A 17,897-nucleotide genomic window follows, 5' to 3' on the forward strand; every position below is an offset into this window, starting at 1 on the left:
ATTTATCTATGTGGGAAAGTTTATCCAGAATTTCTTTCTGAGGAAAATCTTGAATCTGTCTTAGGGAAGACCACTCCCCCTTCCAAGTGAACGTGAGCTTGCCTTCCATAGAGTCTTGTTTGTGTCTTTCCTTTCACATTTTTAAGAGATTATTAGTCCTGTGACTCAGTTTAGCTGTTGTTGAAGCATGTGGCTCTACATTTACGGACAAAATAAAATGGCTGCATTGCAGGTACTTGTCATGGAACGTAATCTAGAATTTACCTTTCCAAGCCTCACCTAAGAGAAATAATGTTTATGCAGAATTGCCTGAAGAATATGTAGTCTCTTCATTTGTCCATACTCTAAATCTATCCCAGGATTAAGTCAGTCCCTCCGAGAGTCACATACCTGGATTCCATCATATTGCCAAGGGAGGAATTTCTTATCTTAGGAATAGAAATAATGTGTTTTTCTAGGCCATCTGGTTTGTTTTTACATTATAGTCACTTTTGACTCTTGTAAGTGTTCGTGTTTCTTTATGTTGCCTGCTAGAAAGCTTAATGTCAAATACATGGCACACCTCTAACAAGTCTATAGAATTTCATGGCATAATTTTTATGTGCTTCCTATCCCTATTTTTGCATTGTCTTACTTCTCTTTTGTTAAATTTATTTTATCTTGATGCATATGCATCATATCTATCCTTTAATTATAGTTGTTCTCTATCGTTCCTTATTAGATTTTTTTTTAAAAGCTCCATCTCCCTATGTGTGTTACACTATAACTAGTTTAACATATCTGTATATTGTGAATTCCTAGATTTTAGATTAAGAGTGACCTAAGGTTGAAATGTTAATTAAATGTTTTAATGTTCTGTAGCTCTAAAGAAAATAGTTGGATAAAATGTCAGCATGTAGGACTATTTTAAACATTAGAAAAAAATCATCTCTCTGAAAAGGAGGGTAATTGTGCAAGTTTGCCTAATCCTTTTGATCTTGGCACACAGAAATACAGACTTCAGTTGAGATTAAAACTATGAATTTCAAAGGAAACATGGCCTTCAGTGTGTAAAATATATAACAGCTGGTTGACTACTCCATTTAAAACTACACAATAACAATCGTAGACAGAATGAGTCTCCTGCCAAAAGATGCACGAGTGCTTGATGGTTATTATCAAGATATGATACTAACTCACACTTTTCTTTAGTAATAGTATAAATGTAGAAATGAACAGTGTGCTGCTGGCTCTAAAATCTCTCTTCTGCCCAACAGTTTCAAGGGCAGTTTAGAAGTACAGAACTCCTTGAGTGATTTCTCTATCTGCCTTTCAGCCCGTACTTCAGTGTGTTGTTGACTAAATTTCATTTTTTTAAACTGTCAGATAAAATTTTTATTCTTAGCATCCCACAATTTTTTCCTAAATACTTGATCCTCCTTTTTATCCCCCTTGACATTCATGAATTATTGTTCTTAATGTCACAGCTTCACACATAAACTTTTTTTTAAGCCCCCAAAGTTAAACTTTTCTTTGTAAATAATATAAAATTTGTTTAACATTCTTGTTCTATGTTTATATTAAGGTAAATATCTGAATTCAGAAGCATTTTTGTGATGTATTTGTAATTAGTGTGGGAGAATGTTAAGCTCATGTTAGTAGATTATAGTTCATGAACTACTTCAGTATTTTCACTGTTGTGTTTCACCTGAACAAGTAATCCTTAAATAGGTTAACTAATGCATTTTTTTTAAAAAAATGGGGATTAATGTGGATTTGTCACATCTGGAAAAATCCCATTTGGAAAGCATATTTACATTTTGAATTTGTATCTGTCCAATATGAAAAAGGAGTTGATTTTTCTCTTACCTTTGTTTCTCAAAGAATTTGATATAACAGCAATTTTTCTTTTCTATTTTTTCAATCTATTTCAAAAAAGGAAATTATAGGTAAATTAAAAATTTGCTGAGGTTACTTGGATTCATCACAATTTCAGAGCCAGCATTTAAGGAGTTAATGTATCTTATTAGGGGGACAGGAAATCTGGCAACTATTGCAGAAACTAGACCTAATGGTGCACACAAACAATTTGTCAGTCTCCTTAAATGTGAATAGCTTTCCGCAAAGTGGCTGCTTTTGCTTTGTTTTAACAGGCTAAACTTTTCCTTTTTGGACTTTAAATCTTAGAAGTGAAATGTGATCCACATATTCAATCAAAATCATTTAATTCAAAGCATATTTTGATTGGAACAAAGTTGACATGGAAAGAAACTCTAGAATAAAAAAGTTGAAAGGACTTTATATCATATATTTAGCAGGAAAATTTGAAACAGTTCTAATTAGGCTGAAAAAAACAGCTTTCTTCAATGTAAATTACAAAGGTCATATATCAATGTTAAGGAAACATTACCACTAGTGTTTGAAATCCAGCACATGCAAACATAACAGACCAGTTCATTTTAAATCTGTGTGTGTGTGTGTGTGTGTGTGTGTTATAAGAAGGCCTTATTACATGTTTTTAAAATGAAAAATACTTAAAATTCCAAGTTTATAATGTTGTATATAACATTTTTGCCAATCCAAACATTAACTCCTTTGAAACTTATTACTATATACACTCAAATGAATTAAGACTCTTAATTATATGTACAAAAAGTTATAAAACTAATTTTTATACTTTCTTCCATTAAAATATGTTTAAATACATCTTATAATTAAATGCATATCAAGTCAAGAGGGTTCGTCAGTGATTTTTCTTATTTGAAGCTTATAGCTATGGCATTTTGTATCTTGGAATTGAACTGGGCCTTCTCAAAGCCTGGGAATGGAAGTAGTAGTATGGGGTGCAGATATGTGTATCTGGGCTGCACAAGCCTATTTCTTTCTGGTTATATAATTATTTCTGTACTTAAATTATTTTGTACTTAAATTATTTCTGTACTTCTGTACTTAAAAGTTTGTAAATAATATTTGATTTATTTATTTGATTTTTTATAAAAATTATTTACCCTATAGATATCGATAGCTTTTATTTAGTTGCTTTTTTTAAATGGCATGGTATGAGAAGATTTAGCAAAAGTGTAACTAAATATTAGCATCAATCTGGGAATTACAAGTATGAGAAACACAAATAATACACAATTAAGGTTTCCTGGTCTTGAGGTAAACAATTATCTAATAATTTCTTTTGTTAATTGAAATTAGTTTTCTTGATTTTACGTAGCTTTTACATTAGAGGAAATATGATTTTTTGAAGATAAAAGGAAATTGCTAGAGTATTTCTAAGGCATGCATAGATTACTGAACACATGATTAATGCTTTTTATTTTACAATTTTTATTCTCAAATAGCTTAGGATTTCTTGGAAAAAGCAAACGATTTCTACATGTTATCATATTATTTGACTCCACTATAAGAGGCAACAATAATTTTATATAACATTTTTTATCAGTAAATAATTCATTTCCTTAATGGGTTAGTTTCAGGAAGACGTAGATTGCGATCTTTCAGTGAGATTTATTGTTAGACACATATTCATATATGTTATAATTATTTCTGACACAGGGCTACACAAATGAGTTATTTATGAATAATGTACTATTTTCTTTATAATATTAAACCTTTAAGTTGTTGATGTTCTGCATGTGGGCCAAACAAATGAAAGTTACTAATAAGTGTGTGTATTTGACATCTGTATACTCTACTTTTTAGCATATCTCAAGTGTTTTAGTCTCTGCTTAATAGATCTCATTAAAAATACAGATATCAGCCCCAAGACAGTTTGTCAAGACTAATATGAGTCCTCCTGGATTGGATTGACAATTCGTGTGAGGCTTCATATGATTGTCTTTTCATAGTCTTATTTGAACCTTAACAATTGAATGTTAGTCACTGATTTATTTTATAATAACTCAGATGAGTTGAATATTATTGTATTGTGTTGGACATTTTAGTGGATTTTCTTTTTTACAAATTTTACTCAGAGCACACATTGGATGTAAATGATGTATCTAGCTTGCTAGGGGAGTACTAGCAATTGATTGGTTAGGTTTGATAGCAGCATGGGAAGAATGTTTCTATCCCCTAGCTGCAAACCATATTTAACTCCAGTCCTAATGAGGACTGTCTGTCCTAAAGGCTTTGAAAAATCTCAGATGCTTAGCATTCCACTGGCATGTTTTTATTTTTTTGTGACTGAAAATGTGCATATAAATAAGTATTTATATAAAGAGTATTTTTAAAAATCTTAACATATGAAAGGGGAATTAAAGAATTTTTAATTTATGTTTTTGAATCTCAAAAACAGAAGTTATAAAATGTATTCCCAGGGTTTTCCATTTTGAATTATTTGTATTTTTTACCCTCAGTAATTTCCTCCAGCTTCTTCTTACCTCTTCAGTCAAGTCCTTAATAAGTGCATTTGTTTATTGTCATATATATACTTTTGGTTAGGCAATTGCCATTCACTGGTATCAAAAGGATGTTAAAGTCCTGAACTGACTTTGTATTAAATGATTTTTAAACTTTTGGAAATTCCTGTATATCCATGGCAGTTGTTCTTGTGGGTCCCTTTTTAAAGCTATGATATATTGCAAGAAATGATTGAAGACTGCTGAGATTTTTAGTTTATTTTTTTAAATGTATTTAAAGTTTATTCCTTAAAGTAACTTGTTTATCAACCTCTGGAAGAGATTTTGCCAATAATTGGGTGAATTACTGGTCAACCCCTTAAGGACTGACCAAGTGTAACAGGGTAAGGGGAGGGATGAACCATGGCACTATGGTGACTTCTGCACGCGTGCTTGTGGCATAATGTGAGCATCGTGTCTGTCATTTCAGCATTTTTGCTTAACATTTTGATGTGGTGTCAAGATGTAAAGGTTTAAGCATCTAAATCTAACAAACTTCACCATTTTGAATGTGCATAAAGAAGTAATCAACATTAGGAAGACACAATTCTTTGATGACACATAAAATAAAATTGCCCTGGGTTTTAGAGCTTTAATATTGAGAAAATTCATTTGTACTTTGTCATTTGCTGAGCCTTCTGGAATTTTATAGTCTCAAATCACAATACCACGGACACTCAGGAGACTCCTGACTGTTTTATCTTATTAAACAATTTTGAAATCATTAATTTTTAATTAGCTTAGATGCGGGGTTTCTTTTTATCATTTCAATAGTGTGTGCGTATATGAACTAACATTTTTTATTTAAACTACTGGCGAGAGTATTATTTACATAAATGAGTGTAGGTTCTTTCTTAGAGTATATACTATGAGTTTGCTTCATATAGTCACACATTTTTGTAGACTCAGAGATATTACATGCTAATCTATTATAGTAGAGCTTTTCAGCTGTTTATTAACTCAGATTTTGAACAACTAAAAAGGACATAAGCTCAAAGATATGTATAGGTCCTTCCCTGATTGAAAGTTCTAATTAAGTGAATTGGAGAAAATTAACTGAAATTAGCTGTCAGAAAGTCACATTTAAATGAGTGATGAGCTAGTCTGGCAGTAAACATTTAAATGATATAAATTGCCATTTAAGTGTATGGTTTAATGTTTGTCATGCATTAATGTGACATGAGACTGCAGTGACAATCAAGCAGCTTGCTCTAATTTGAACATATTTAGGGCTTTTGTGTAGAGTGCGCTGCTCACAAATTAAGACAATTGCTGTTTTTATGTGTCTCTGTAACATGTCCTCCAGCCCCACCCCCTCACCCCATCACTACCCAAGACCTAAGTTAATGAAACAAACATATCATTTTTTGTGTGCAACTTGCACTAATAGTTCCTGGATTTTCAGATCAATTTTAAATCCATGTGCTTAAAATAGGACTTTCCTGAAAGTTATTACAAGCCCTTCTCTTCTTACTTCAAATAAAATATGAAGCAGTTTTGTGTTCTCTTAGCTGTTTACTAAATTTATAAATATAATGAGTTTTATAAGAGATGTTTTAAACAGTGACTTTTACAGTTGAAACTAAATAAATATTTTTTAGGCATATTTCAATTCAGGTATACTTTAGAATATGAGAATTGCCTAGAGTTTTATTTACAGAATTATTTTTTAGACTTTATGATATATGATATATTAGGAAGCCATGTTAAATATTAGTTAAAGGAAATATATTATTTGAATTTAGCCATAAACAGTTTTCTTATTCATAGGCAGTTTGTTTTGTTTTGTTTTGTTTTGTTTTGCCGTACGCGGACCTCTCACTGTTGTGGCCTCTCCCATTGCGGAGCACAGGCTCCGGACGCGCAGGCTCAGCGGCCATGGCTCACGGGCCCAGCTGCTCCGCGGCATGTGGGATCCTCCCGGAACGGGGCACGAACCCGTATCCCCTGCATCAGTAGGCGGACTCGCAACCACTGCGCCACCAGGGAAGCCCATAGGCAGTTGTTTTAATAAAGCACATATCTACACAAGTGTATACCTGTGAACTAATAGGAACGTCTTTCGTCGCGAGATGATTTATATCTCATTGGTTGCTTGCTATAGAAGTTAGTCAATTTTGTTTTAAAACCAACAGATTTCTTTTTATAATATTGAAAGCGTAGCAGCAAGCCACACCAAAAATACATCACAGTCATACACTTATGACTCTAAAAATAAGAATTTCAGTGAGATACATTACCTGGTACAACTTGGTATGCTTCAAATTAAGCTTCACAGTTTGAGTTTGTGATTTGAATAACATTATTTATTGATAGACTAGTCCATAATGCTAAGCTTTTATATTGGAATAATTTTTAACAACATTAAATAAGTATGAATACTTTTCTAAAAATAAGAAGTCTCTGCTCATTAAAACTCTTTAGGATTTTTAACATTATTAAGTTCAGGAAACATTTATTGGTACCTATTGTGTTTTAGGTACAGTGCTTGGAACTGGGAATGTCATGATGAATTGCAAGTGGATCTTGAACCCAGCATTTCTGTTGAAAACTTGATTATGTTCATTCATTATTTATTGGAGACTTATGTTAATAGCATCAAACATTTGGTCTGATTTGATACTAGTACATAGAATAATAATTCAGTAATTATAAGTATCCCTCCCAAGATCTAATTTGATGACATAAAAACTCAGTTGAAATAACTAAACAATTTGTTTACAGTTGTTACAGTAGACAATAAAATGTTGTAATTCTAGAAAAATTATAAATATTTCAAGTGAATAGTCAATGTTTAATATTTTCACATTTGCTATCCCAAAGTAACATTTACATTGTATGACCTCCTTTCTCTGAAATGTTAAGTTGAGTACCTGTCAGGCCCTGAGTTACAAACGTGACCAAGATAGACCCAGTCCTGGTCCTCACGGTGCTTACAGTACAAGTAGACTAATACTGAAATCTAGGCAATTGATTGTAATTCAGTGTGACAAGTGCTACAAAGTCTCTATAAAAATAGAGGACAAATTCTGGTGGAAAATAGGACATCAGAATAAGTCTGTTCACAGTCAATTTAGAGGTAAACTTTACTGCTTGTTCTAAATTTCTCTATATATTTTAAAAATAGAATTCAGCATAATAATAATATCTACACCTTTTTTTTCAGGCTCTGGAGAGTGAATTTGTTTCCTGCCAGCTTCACCAGTGGATTGATCTCATTTTTGGCTATAAACAGCAAGGGCCGGAGGCTGTTCGAGCCCTCAATGTGTTCTATTACCTGACCTATGAAGGAGCTGTCAATCTGAATTCAATAACTGATCCTGTATTGAGAGAGGTAAGTTATCTGACTGGGTCTAACAGGTATCTGTAGGCCAGAAGCTATTAGATCTCATCTTCCCCATGCTTTCATTTTACTGATAATGAAACTGAAACCAGGTGGGTAAAGTGCCCTTAAGCAGGATGGATAACCTTTAAGTTAGTGACCTAGCTGGGACTTGAACCCAGAACTTCCCTCCAACAAAATGTTCGACTCAATATAAAATGAGAGCTTTTTCAATTTGAACCCATTAAGGGATCAATAATCATATTTCTAATTTTTATAACTTTGAAGGCTACTCACTAATTTAAAGAACTAGGAAAATAATAATTCATTAAAGAAATAAGATTATAAGCATAAATCTATTTAAATGTGATAAAACACATTTATATATGATACATAAGTCCATGTATAACCATATAGAAGTTAATAGTAAGAATGAAATCTATAACTTTCCTACATCATCAAACTTGGTGTTGGATGTTACTGAGACTTGTTTTATCTTTGTCATTGATTTTCTTAAGTAAAACCCTCAAAACATGGTTTTGACAAATACAGTATTCACGAAAAACTGCATATAGCCTTGCTTTTTTTTTAAAGTATTTTAATTATACATCCTCCTGCTAACATACATCATATACAAAGATGTATGTATGTTCATGGAATTGAACAGACAACACCTTACACATCTGTACTATTTTAGCAGAGAACTTTATTAAAGAAACCAGGGAGTTTTGATTCATAGGGAAAGTTGTATATCACTGGAAAGGGAACATCGTTTGCAGTAAGATTTGTCGTTTTTCACTGTCACTTGATGTATTTCTTTATAACTCTATTTATGACCTGATCACGTTGACAGTATATGAAAGTACATATTTAAATATATTTGCTAACATCGATTATCACCTGGTTTATGTGCTAGATAAAGAAGGTTAATACACAAACAAAAGCACTATGCACTCGATGCACATTTATCTTAAATTGCACAGGTTTTGAATTGCAGTGTTTCACTTTATTTTAGAACTGGATCAGGTGAACTCTAAAAGACTCTTCCAGTTTTTCAGTTCTTTGAGAATGTTCCTTTCAGGGGGCATTTTATTTTATTAGAGCAACAACTGACTGCGTGACACAAAATATGCATAAGCTCCATGTATGAAATTGAGGTTGGAGCAAACATGCAAACGGTGTTACATAACTTCATTGTTAGAATAGAATTGAATAGGCCCATTTACTTTCTTTTTTATTGTTTTAACAGTATTTGAACAGTGGTTCTATTAATGTCCATAATTACTTTTCAGATATACCACCTGGTTCTGTTTTTTTGGGTTCCCTTGTAGTAATTATCCCTATCTCTACTTAGCTATTATATGCATGGAATCAATATAGATTTGATTTTGTCATGTCCTGTTTTGCTTAACATACCAGCATATATTACTTTATGTTGCTATAAAATCTGTGTAGTTTTAATTTTGAAATTCCATAATATTTTGTAGAGTTGCTATGAAAATGTACTTAATACCATTTCTCCCAATGTGGGATCCTATTTTTTTTTTGCGGTACGCGGGCCTCTCACTGTTGAGGCCTCTCCCATTGCGGAGCACAGGCTCCGGACGCGCAGGCTCAGCGGCCATGGCTCACGGGCCCAGCCACTCCGCGGCATGTGGGATCCTCCCGGACCGGGGCACAAACCCGTGTCCCCTGCATCAGCAGGCGGACTCTCAACCCCTGTGCCACCAGGGAAGCCCCCTATTTTTTTTTTAAGGCTTGTCTATTGGTGTGTCCAAGTCGATACAGTGATACTTTTCCCGTCACTAAAATTTATGCAACATGTGGTTGATAAAGGATGGCTCTCTGTATCTGTGTGATGCTGCTAGTTAAAAAGTGAAACATTCCATCAGCTGGATGTTTCCTCTATAGATCAGTCAGTATAATTGGCTCTTTGTTTTTACTCTGGACTGACCCACCCTGCTTCTCACACACATCAACGATTTACCAAAGCAGTTTACCATATACTGTTTACAGTACAAGCTAAAAGAGCACTGTCCAATAGAACTTTCTGTAGTAATGGAAATGTTCATTGTATCTGCACTGCCCAATACAGTAGCCACTAGTCACAGGTGGCCATTGTGCATTTGAAATGTGGCTAATGTGACTGAGGAACTGAATGTTTAATTTTAGTTAATTTAGACAGCCACATATGGCTAGTGGATACCGCATTGGACAGGGGAAACTAGAAGACTGTTGTGTATCTTTGGTTACCAAATTTTCGAAATCCAGATTCTGGGCAGGTGGTCAGACAACGGGACAATAAATGTTTGTTAAATTAACTTGGTAGAATATTTGAAATTGGGCATAGTCCATTTAGACATTAGATATGTAGTTGACATACATGTGTAAACCAAATTATATTTTTTCTTTCACTTAAAGTAACATGTTATGACTTCAAATATTGGTTTTTATTGTGGTAAATAAATATACAATTTACGATGTTAACCTCTTTTGAGGTATAATTCAGTGGCATTAAGTATATCCATATTGTTATGCAACCATCGCTACCGTCCATCTCCAGAATTTTTGTCTTTCCCAAACTGAAACTCTGTATGCATTATACAGTAACTCCTCATTCCTCCCTGCCCTCAGGCCTTGACAACCACCATTCTACTGTCTCTAGGAATTTGACTATTCTAGGTACCTCAGATAAGTGGAATTATACAATATTTGTCCTTTTGTATCTGGCTTATTCTATTAAGGTTCATCCGTGTTGCAGCATGGGTCAGAATTTCCTTCCTTTTTAAGGCTGATTAATATTTCATCATATGTATATACCACATTTTGTTTATCCATTCATCTGTCAATGGATATTTTGGGTTGTTTCCACTTTTTAGCTATTGTGAACAATACTGCTATGAACATGGGTATATTAATAACTGTTTAAGGCCCTGCTTTCAAGTCTTTGGGGTATACACTCAGAAGTAGAATTGATGGATTATATGGTAATTCTATGTTTAACTTTTTGAGGAACTGCCATGCCAAATAAGTTTTCAGTATTTATTTTTCATGATCAGCATTTGCTAAAGACTATTTAAAACTTTTGCTGTAAGTTTCTTTTCTTCCCCACATCTCCAAGTGGTTAATTATTAGCAAATTAAACATTAACTGGAGAGCTTTCCAACTCATTGCACCCTAATTTTTTTTTTTTTTTTTTTTTTTTTTTGACTGCACTGGGTCTTCCTTGCTGCACGCAGGCTTTCTCTAGTTGTGGCGAGCGGGGGCTACTCTTCATTGCAGTTGCACGGGCTTGTCATTGCAGTGGCTTCTCTTGTTGCAGAGCACAGACTCTAGACATGCTTCAGTAGTTGCGGTGCATGGGCTCAGTAGTTGTGGCTCACAGGCTCTAGATCACAGGCTCAGTTATGGCACATGGGCTTAGTTGTCCTGCGGCATGTGGGATCTTCCCGGACCAGGGATCGAACTCACGTCCCCTGTGTTGGCAGGCAGATTCTTAACCACTGCGCCACCAGGGAAGTCCCACCCCTTAATATATTTTTATATTATATGTTATATAAACATGTATTATATATTAGATTCAGCATTCACTCAAAAAACATGGCCTATGGTGTATGGTGGGTACTCAGTGTTCTTGAAAGACTATATCAGTTCATTACTTTAGCATTATTAGCATTAATTCATTAATATACATTAGCATTATTCATATAAGTATACATATTTGCTTTCTGAATGTTATTGAAACAAATATGATCTTTTATCATAGCCATTCCTTATTATAGTGCTGAATTTTGTGACACAATGCAGTGTGATACAGTAGAATAAACAAACAAACAAATGTGGATTTGATTCCTGGCTCCAGTGCCAACTAGTGGTGTGACTTAGCTCTTCCTGAGATTCCGTATATGGAATTGCTATGATAACGCCCACCTCATGGAGAATTAACTGTTGTATAATACATGAAAAGGCCTGCCATGGTACCTATCCCATCATAAGTACTCAGCAAGTGTTAGTTCCTTCCCTTATGTTGTTCCCTGTTAAACCCGTGGGTTAGAAAACACAACTATAAAAAAAGAATATGTGGGCTTCCCTGGTGGCGCAGTGGTTGAGAGTCCGCCTGCCGATGCAGGGGACACGGGTTCGTGCCCCGGTCTGGGAAGATCCCACATGCTGCGGAGCGGCTGGGCCCGTGAGCCATGGCCACTGGGCCTGCGTGTCCGTAGCCTGTGCTCCGCAATGGGAGAGGCCACAACAGTGAGAGGCCTGCGTACCGCAAAAAAAAAAAAAAAAAAGAAGAATATGAATTACCGATTGCATCATAGAAAGAATCATAAAGTGTTAACACTGGCGAAGTTATTAAAGATTGTTTTTTAGAAGATTCATACAGAATTCATTGTAAAGTGAGGCAAGGAGAAAACAGAAAACAAGAATAGGTCATTAATTTTTTTCAACAACCTTTTACTAAACCTAAATTATGTAATAAGGTTAAAGAGTTGAAAGGCAAGTCCCTGCCCTCATCAGGTAGAGTTCATTGTCTAGTGGGGAAATATGGATAAGTAAACAGTTATGATACTGTGATAAATTCAGTGTAGAGATAAGTACACTGCGTGCATGCACAAGCGTGGCGAATAGGCACTAAACCTAGACTGCCAGAATTCAGCCATGTTTTTTGGGAAGTGAGAGGCCGGAGCTGTAGATTGAAGGGTGAATAAGAACATTGGATAGAGTTGTGAGCAAAGGATAGCTACACAGAAGAAACTGTATGAGCCTCCTGCACAATGTGTGAAAGAGATCATGGCTGGAGATTATGTTTGTGGAATGAGCCAAAAGTGATAAGGGGAAGCACATAGACAGGAGCCAGAAAAAGTAATTTTAATGCCATGGAAAGTAATTTTAACTGCATTTTAAGACAGTGGATTGAAGGTTGTAGGTTGGTGACATAACCATATGTGTGTTTTAGAATCTGTCTGAAAGAAGGCTGAACAAATAAGAAGTGAAAAGTCCTCATTGTATTATTCTAAGAGTCATTAGAGAAGGACGCTTAGATGGTAGAGGACTGTGCTGTGAATGGGAGGTGAACAAGTAAACACAGTGAGGAAAGGAAATAATGGAAGGGAAAACTTCTCACTGCTTTCTTAAGATATAGTTCACATATGATACAATTCACCCACTTGAAGTATACAATACAGTAGTTTTAGTTTATTCATGGAGTTCTACAAGCATCACCACAATCTAATTTTACAACATTTTGTCACCACAGAAAGAAACCCTGTACCCATTACCAGTCACTCTGAGGGAGATTTTTTTTTTAAATGGGTAGGTAATTGTGTTAATTGGAAAGATCCAAAAAGAGAGAAGCACATGAAACATAGGAGAAAGAAAGCATGAAATAGACTGCCAAGCTCTATGAGGAAAAGGAAAGGAACAAAATCCAGAACATGGATAGATAAAGCGCTGGACAGCAGGAAACAATACTCCCTTGTCTGTGGTTAGAGAATGGAAGGTTAGCCTGGGGACTGGTGTAAGTAAATGTGCATGAATGAGGTGGAAGGGCAACAAGATTATGAGGGTTTTTGCCAAAAGTGAGGTAATATTTATGGAAATACCTGACATAATGATAGGTGCTTAATTGATGCTCAATAATATATAAATTATTATTTCCTTTACATGTTTTTCTCTGTTCTCAATAGTGGGAGAGTAGATGTAGAAAAAAGTTGAATAGAGAAGGGGTGTACGTGTGTGTGTGTGTGTGTGTGTGTGTGTGTGTAATTATACATGTGGAAAGAGATGGGGTTTGGCCATGAGAGTATGGTGGAATATATAAAAAAAGATTGAGAGACTTCCCTGGTGGTCCAGTGGTTAAGAATCCACCTTTCAATGCAGGGGATGCAGGTTAGATCCCTGGTCAGGGAACTAAGATCCCACATGCCCTGGGGCAACTAAGCCTGTGTGCTACAACTACTGAGCCCACATGCTCTGGAGCCCGCCCACCACAACTAGAGAGAAGGCCGTGTGCCGCAACACAAGAGCCCACGTGCCGCAACACAAGAGCCCACGTGCTGCAACCAGGACCTGGCACAGCCAAATAAATAAATAAATATATTTTTAAAAAAGGCAACTAGGAGCAACTGTAAAGGGATATAAAAGAAGATTTTTCTTTAAAAAAAAGAATTGAGAGTGGAAGGGTGGTTAATGAAATTGTTAAAGGGATTTTGTTGAAATGGTGGATCTAGGCTGGTTTGGATAAATAAGACAGGGACTTATAAATTGGGCAGGTTTATTCTTTCATTAATTATTCATTCACTTATTCAACAAATATTCATTTTGTTCAAAGTGCTAAAAATACAGAGATGAGCGAGAAAGTCAGTCCAAACCCTTTCCCTCATGGAGCTCACATTCCAATGAGGTGCACAGAAAATAAACAATAAAAACTAATTTCAGTTAGTGATAAGTGCTGTAAAGAAAAAAGGCTGGGTTACAGAAAACACAGTGACTTGGGAGTAGAGCAGTCTTTCAGAGAGGTCGCTCACAGACTGCCTCTGTCCTCATAAAATGTTTCCTTCCACACGTTGAGAACAACGTAAATTCGTATAAGCAAACCCCGGGAGGCAGCTCCCACCGCTCTACTCGGGCCAACCACGTGCCTGTAACCCCAGGCCAGGACAGCCTCCCAAGTCTTGTGAAGTCTTGCTAGTTGTAAAGCTTCCACTGTCACCATCTTCTAATTTACTCTCCACCCCATCTCCAGGCCGTACTATTTTTCCTTCAGAATCTTGTTCTTCTAAGAGGCTTTAACATCCCTAACACTAGGAAATTTGTGCATACACTTGGCTTATATTGAAACATTCTCCCTGTGAAATCACAATAATGGTACCAGGATGGATTTTTGCCTCTCTAGTATTAAAATCAGACTAGACTAGACTTATTTCTGGTCACTATGATATACTCGGTTCAATCTGGGACACTTTGGTGTCCACAAAGTCATACACAGAGGCAGGCTCTCCACATACAAGTCGTGTATTCACTTACTACTTGGGAAAAGCTCCATTCCTCTTGAGAAAGTTTTATTCTAGAGTGAATGATTAATACATATGGTGCAGTAAGTGATCATAAAAATAATCTCTCTATAAAAAAAGCACTAAACAATAGAAATAATAACCATAAGAGGAGGAAGAGTAATCAGAGAAACAGCCTGCAGCACATTAAACTTTTATGTTGTTTTTAATTTTTAGAAAACAGCTGGGTTATCAGTATACAACTATGTCTGTATTCGCATATGTCACACACCAGGAAGAATTATTTTTCAGGCAAATATGCTTTTCTTCCCCCCGCCCCCAAATATCTGTGACCTCTGACTAGAGGATATAGTCTTACCTTGAGCTCTTTATTCTAACAGACCTTTTTACTCTTCATTATTTCTCTATTTCCCTGGGGTACCTTTTTCCCTTTATCTCTACCTTTACCACTTTTAATCTACTCTATTTTCCTAGCAGTACATATATGTTTTTATAGACAAGGTACAAATAAATAAAAATTGGTTATTTTCTCATGATTAATTCTGCTGAATTTGGTTTGACTCATTCACCTTTCTTCCTTCTACCAGCATTTCAAAAAAAAAAAAAAGAAAAACTAAAAACCAAAATTAGGTTAATTGAATTCAGAGTCAGATCTGAGTAAGAATAAATACTTTTATTAAGGAAGAAACCTTGTTCCAAAATCCAAATTCACAAAATAAATTAATGATGAGTTGAATATTAACTTTACAAAATAATTTTTCTTTTCCTAAAAAATGTAAAATAAGTATTTTCCTCAAAGAATTTCTTTAATATATTCAGAATATAATTGTATTTATAGGCATAGTTTCTAGAACAACTCTATATCCTTTCTTATATCCAGAGTTCTCCTATCAATTATCATGTAAATGATATTTGCTATATGCAAAAGTTCAGAGCTCAGTTAGCTATTCCTTAGTGTAAAACAGTTCACTGATGGAGTTTTATTAGGTCAGAAGTAAGTGTTTAAAAATTGTAAGTACAGTGATGTGCTCTGAGTGAGATGTGTACACTACATATCTGAGCACAAGGGAGAAACAGCCAACCCAGATTTAGGCAGGAATGACCCACCTGAATATAATCCTTAAAGAATGAGGAGTTAAGTAGGTGAAGCAGTGGAAAGCAGAGAACACAGTGTATGGGAAGGACCACTGTATGGCGCCATGGCTGGAAAATAACGTGTGGGGAGTGGCGGGGGGGAGGCATAAGAAGTTGGTGATGAAGAGCAGTTAGGTTGATGGTGTCTCCAAAGCACATTTGGAAACCATTTATGTCTGTCATTAGTCTAAGCCACCATCATCATCTCTCCCCTGACTAGGATTAGTAGTGCTGGTCACCCTTTTCTACCCTTAACTACCTACAATCCACTTTCCAGAGAGCTGCCAACGTGACAGTTTAAAACTGTAAATCAGATCACATCCCTCCTCTACTTAAGCTTTCCTATTTCACATTAAACATAGAATAAAATTCTGCTTGGTCCACACGATCTGGCCCCTGCCTGCCTCTCTGATCTCATGCCATGCTGTTCTCATCCTCATTCGTGTGTGCTGTTTCACTGACCTTCTTTCTGTTCCTGAGCCTGTGAAGGTTGTCACTGGATTAGCACCTTTTTATGATAGCCATTTTCTGACTATCCCAGATTTTCACATGCGGGCTCCTTGTCATTCGTGCCTCGGCTTGAAGGTCATCTCTTCAGCAAGGGCTTGCCTTCATACATCCAATCTAGTATCTTTTTGTTATTAATTTTAACTTAATTTAAAGCTGAAGACTGATACATATGATACAGATTGAGACTTGAGTCACCTTGGGCATAGTCAGTTTTCATAAATGTTCTATGTGTACTTGAAAAACAATGGGTGCTCTACAGTTTTTAGGAGTAGAGGCAATTTTACCGTATGATATGAGTAATGACAAGTGAGGAGTGTAATTAATGAATGTGATTTTTGTTATTAACATTAGTTATTGTTCTGTGGTATGTTTGAACTTAAACTAAAGAATCCCGTACTGCTATTCTTTCTCAGTTGTTATGCTCTCTTTTTATATTTTTCCTATTTCTACTCTAAAACTATCAGTTCTTACTTCCTGTTACCAGGTCAGTATGTCTGCCTTTTGGGCACCTGTCCTCTTACTCAACAATTAGCTATTTTTTAGATGTGATAGCCTGAGAAACCAAATAACCAGATATGATAGAACTAAATTTAAAGTAAATACATAGGTTTTGATTACTTCCTCAGCTACAAAAGTATAAATGATAGTAATCAAAACTCTATGCTCTAGTTCTAAGCTTCAATGGAACAGAATAGAGCTTCCATAAATAGACATATGATATATGAGAATATACGATAAAGGTGGTATTTTAAATCACTGGGAAAAGGCTGTCTTATTCAACATGTGGTGTTAAGACAGCTAGCTAACTGTTATAACAAAAATTTAGGTCCCTATTTCACATCTTAAGGTAAAAGAAATTACAAATGAATTACATGTTTTTGTTTGGAATAAAGATATTGTAAATATAAAAAGTGCAACTACAGGACTTAGAAAATACTGTAGGTGAGTATTTTAATAATTTTTGGAATGGAGAAGGCCCATTTTGTAAGTCAATATCAAAACCAAAAGTCATTAAGGAAATTGATATATTTGTCTACATAAAAATTGAAGTTATTGTACATCCAAAAAAAACAACAAATGACAAAGTTCAGGAACGGCTAATTCACAAAAGATGAAATACAAGCCACAAATGTATGAAACCTCACTAGAAATCAGTGAAATTCAATTTAAAATCCAACAGCATTTTTTACCTATTAGATCATCTAAAATGAAAAATAATGAAAATTCCTAATGTTGGTTAGAAACAGACATTGTCATATATTTGGTGAGGATAAAATAGATTGAATTTTTATACAATCTATCAGTTTTTAAAATACTCACCCACTATTTACTTAGAACTTTAACCAAAAGGAATAATTGAACACATATGTAAAAAAAGATGTTCAAGTGTATAGTTATTCATAATAGCAAAAAAACCCCATGAAAACCAAAACCACATAAATGTCTAACAATAGAGAAGCTGGTTAAATAAGTATTGGTAAATCCATACAGTGGAATGCTATATACATCATCAAAAAATATTGCTAT

General features: G+C 35.0%; 1 protein-coding gene across 1 annotated transcript in view; it reads left to right on the top strand.

The window, feature by feature from the left end:
• LRBA (LPS responsive beige-like anchor protein) overlaps positions 1-17,897 on the top strand; it is a 732,049-nt gene that overhangs the window by 652,789 nt on the left and 61,363 nt on the right. Inside the window, exon 48 of the mRNA XM_030878183.2 lies at positions 7,555-7,722. Coding sequence (XP_030734043.1) covers positions 7,555-7,722 — 168 coding nt within the window. The remainder of the gene's footprint in view (positions 1-7,554; positions 7,723-17,897) is intronic.

Source organism: Globicephala melas, chromosome 5, assembly GCF_963455315.2.
Source record: "Globicephala melas chromosome 5, mGloMel1.2, whole genome shotgun sequence".
In the NCBI taxonomy this organism is placed as follows: Eukaryota; Metazoa; Chordata; class Mammalia; order Artiodactyla; family Delphinidae; genus Globicephala; species Globicephala melas.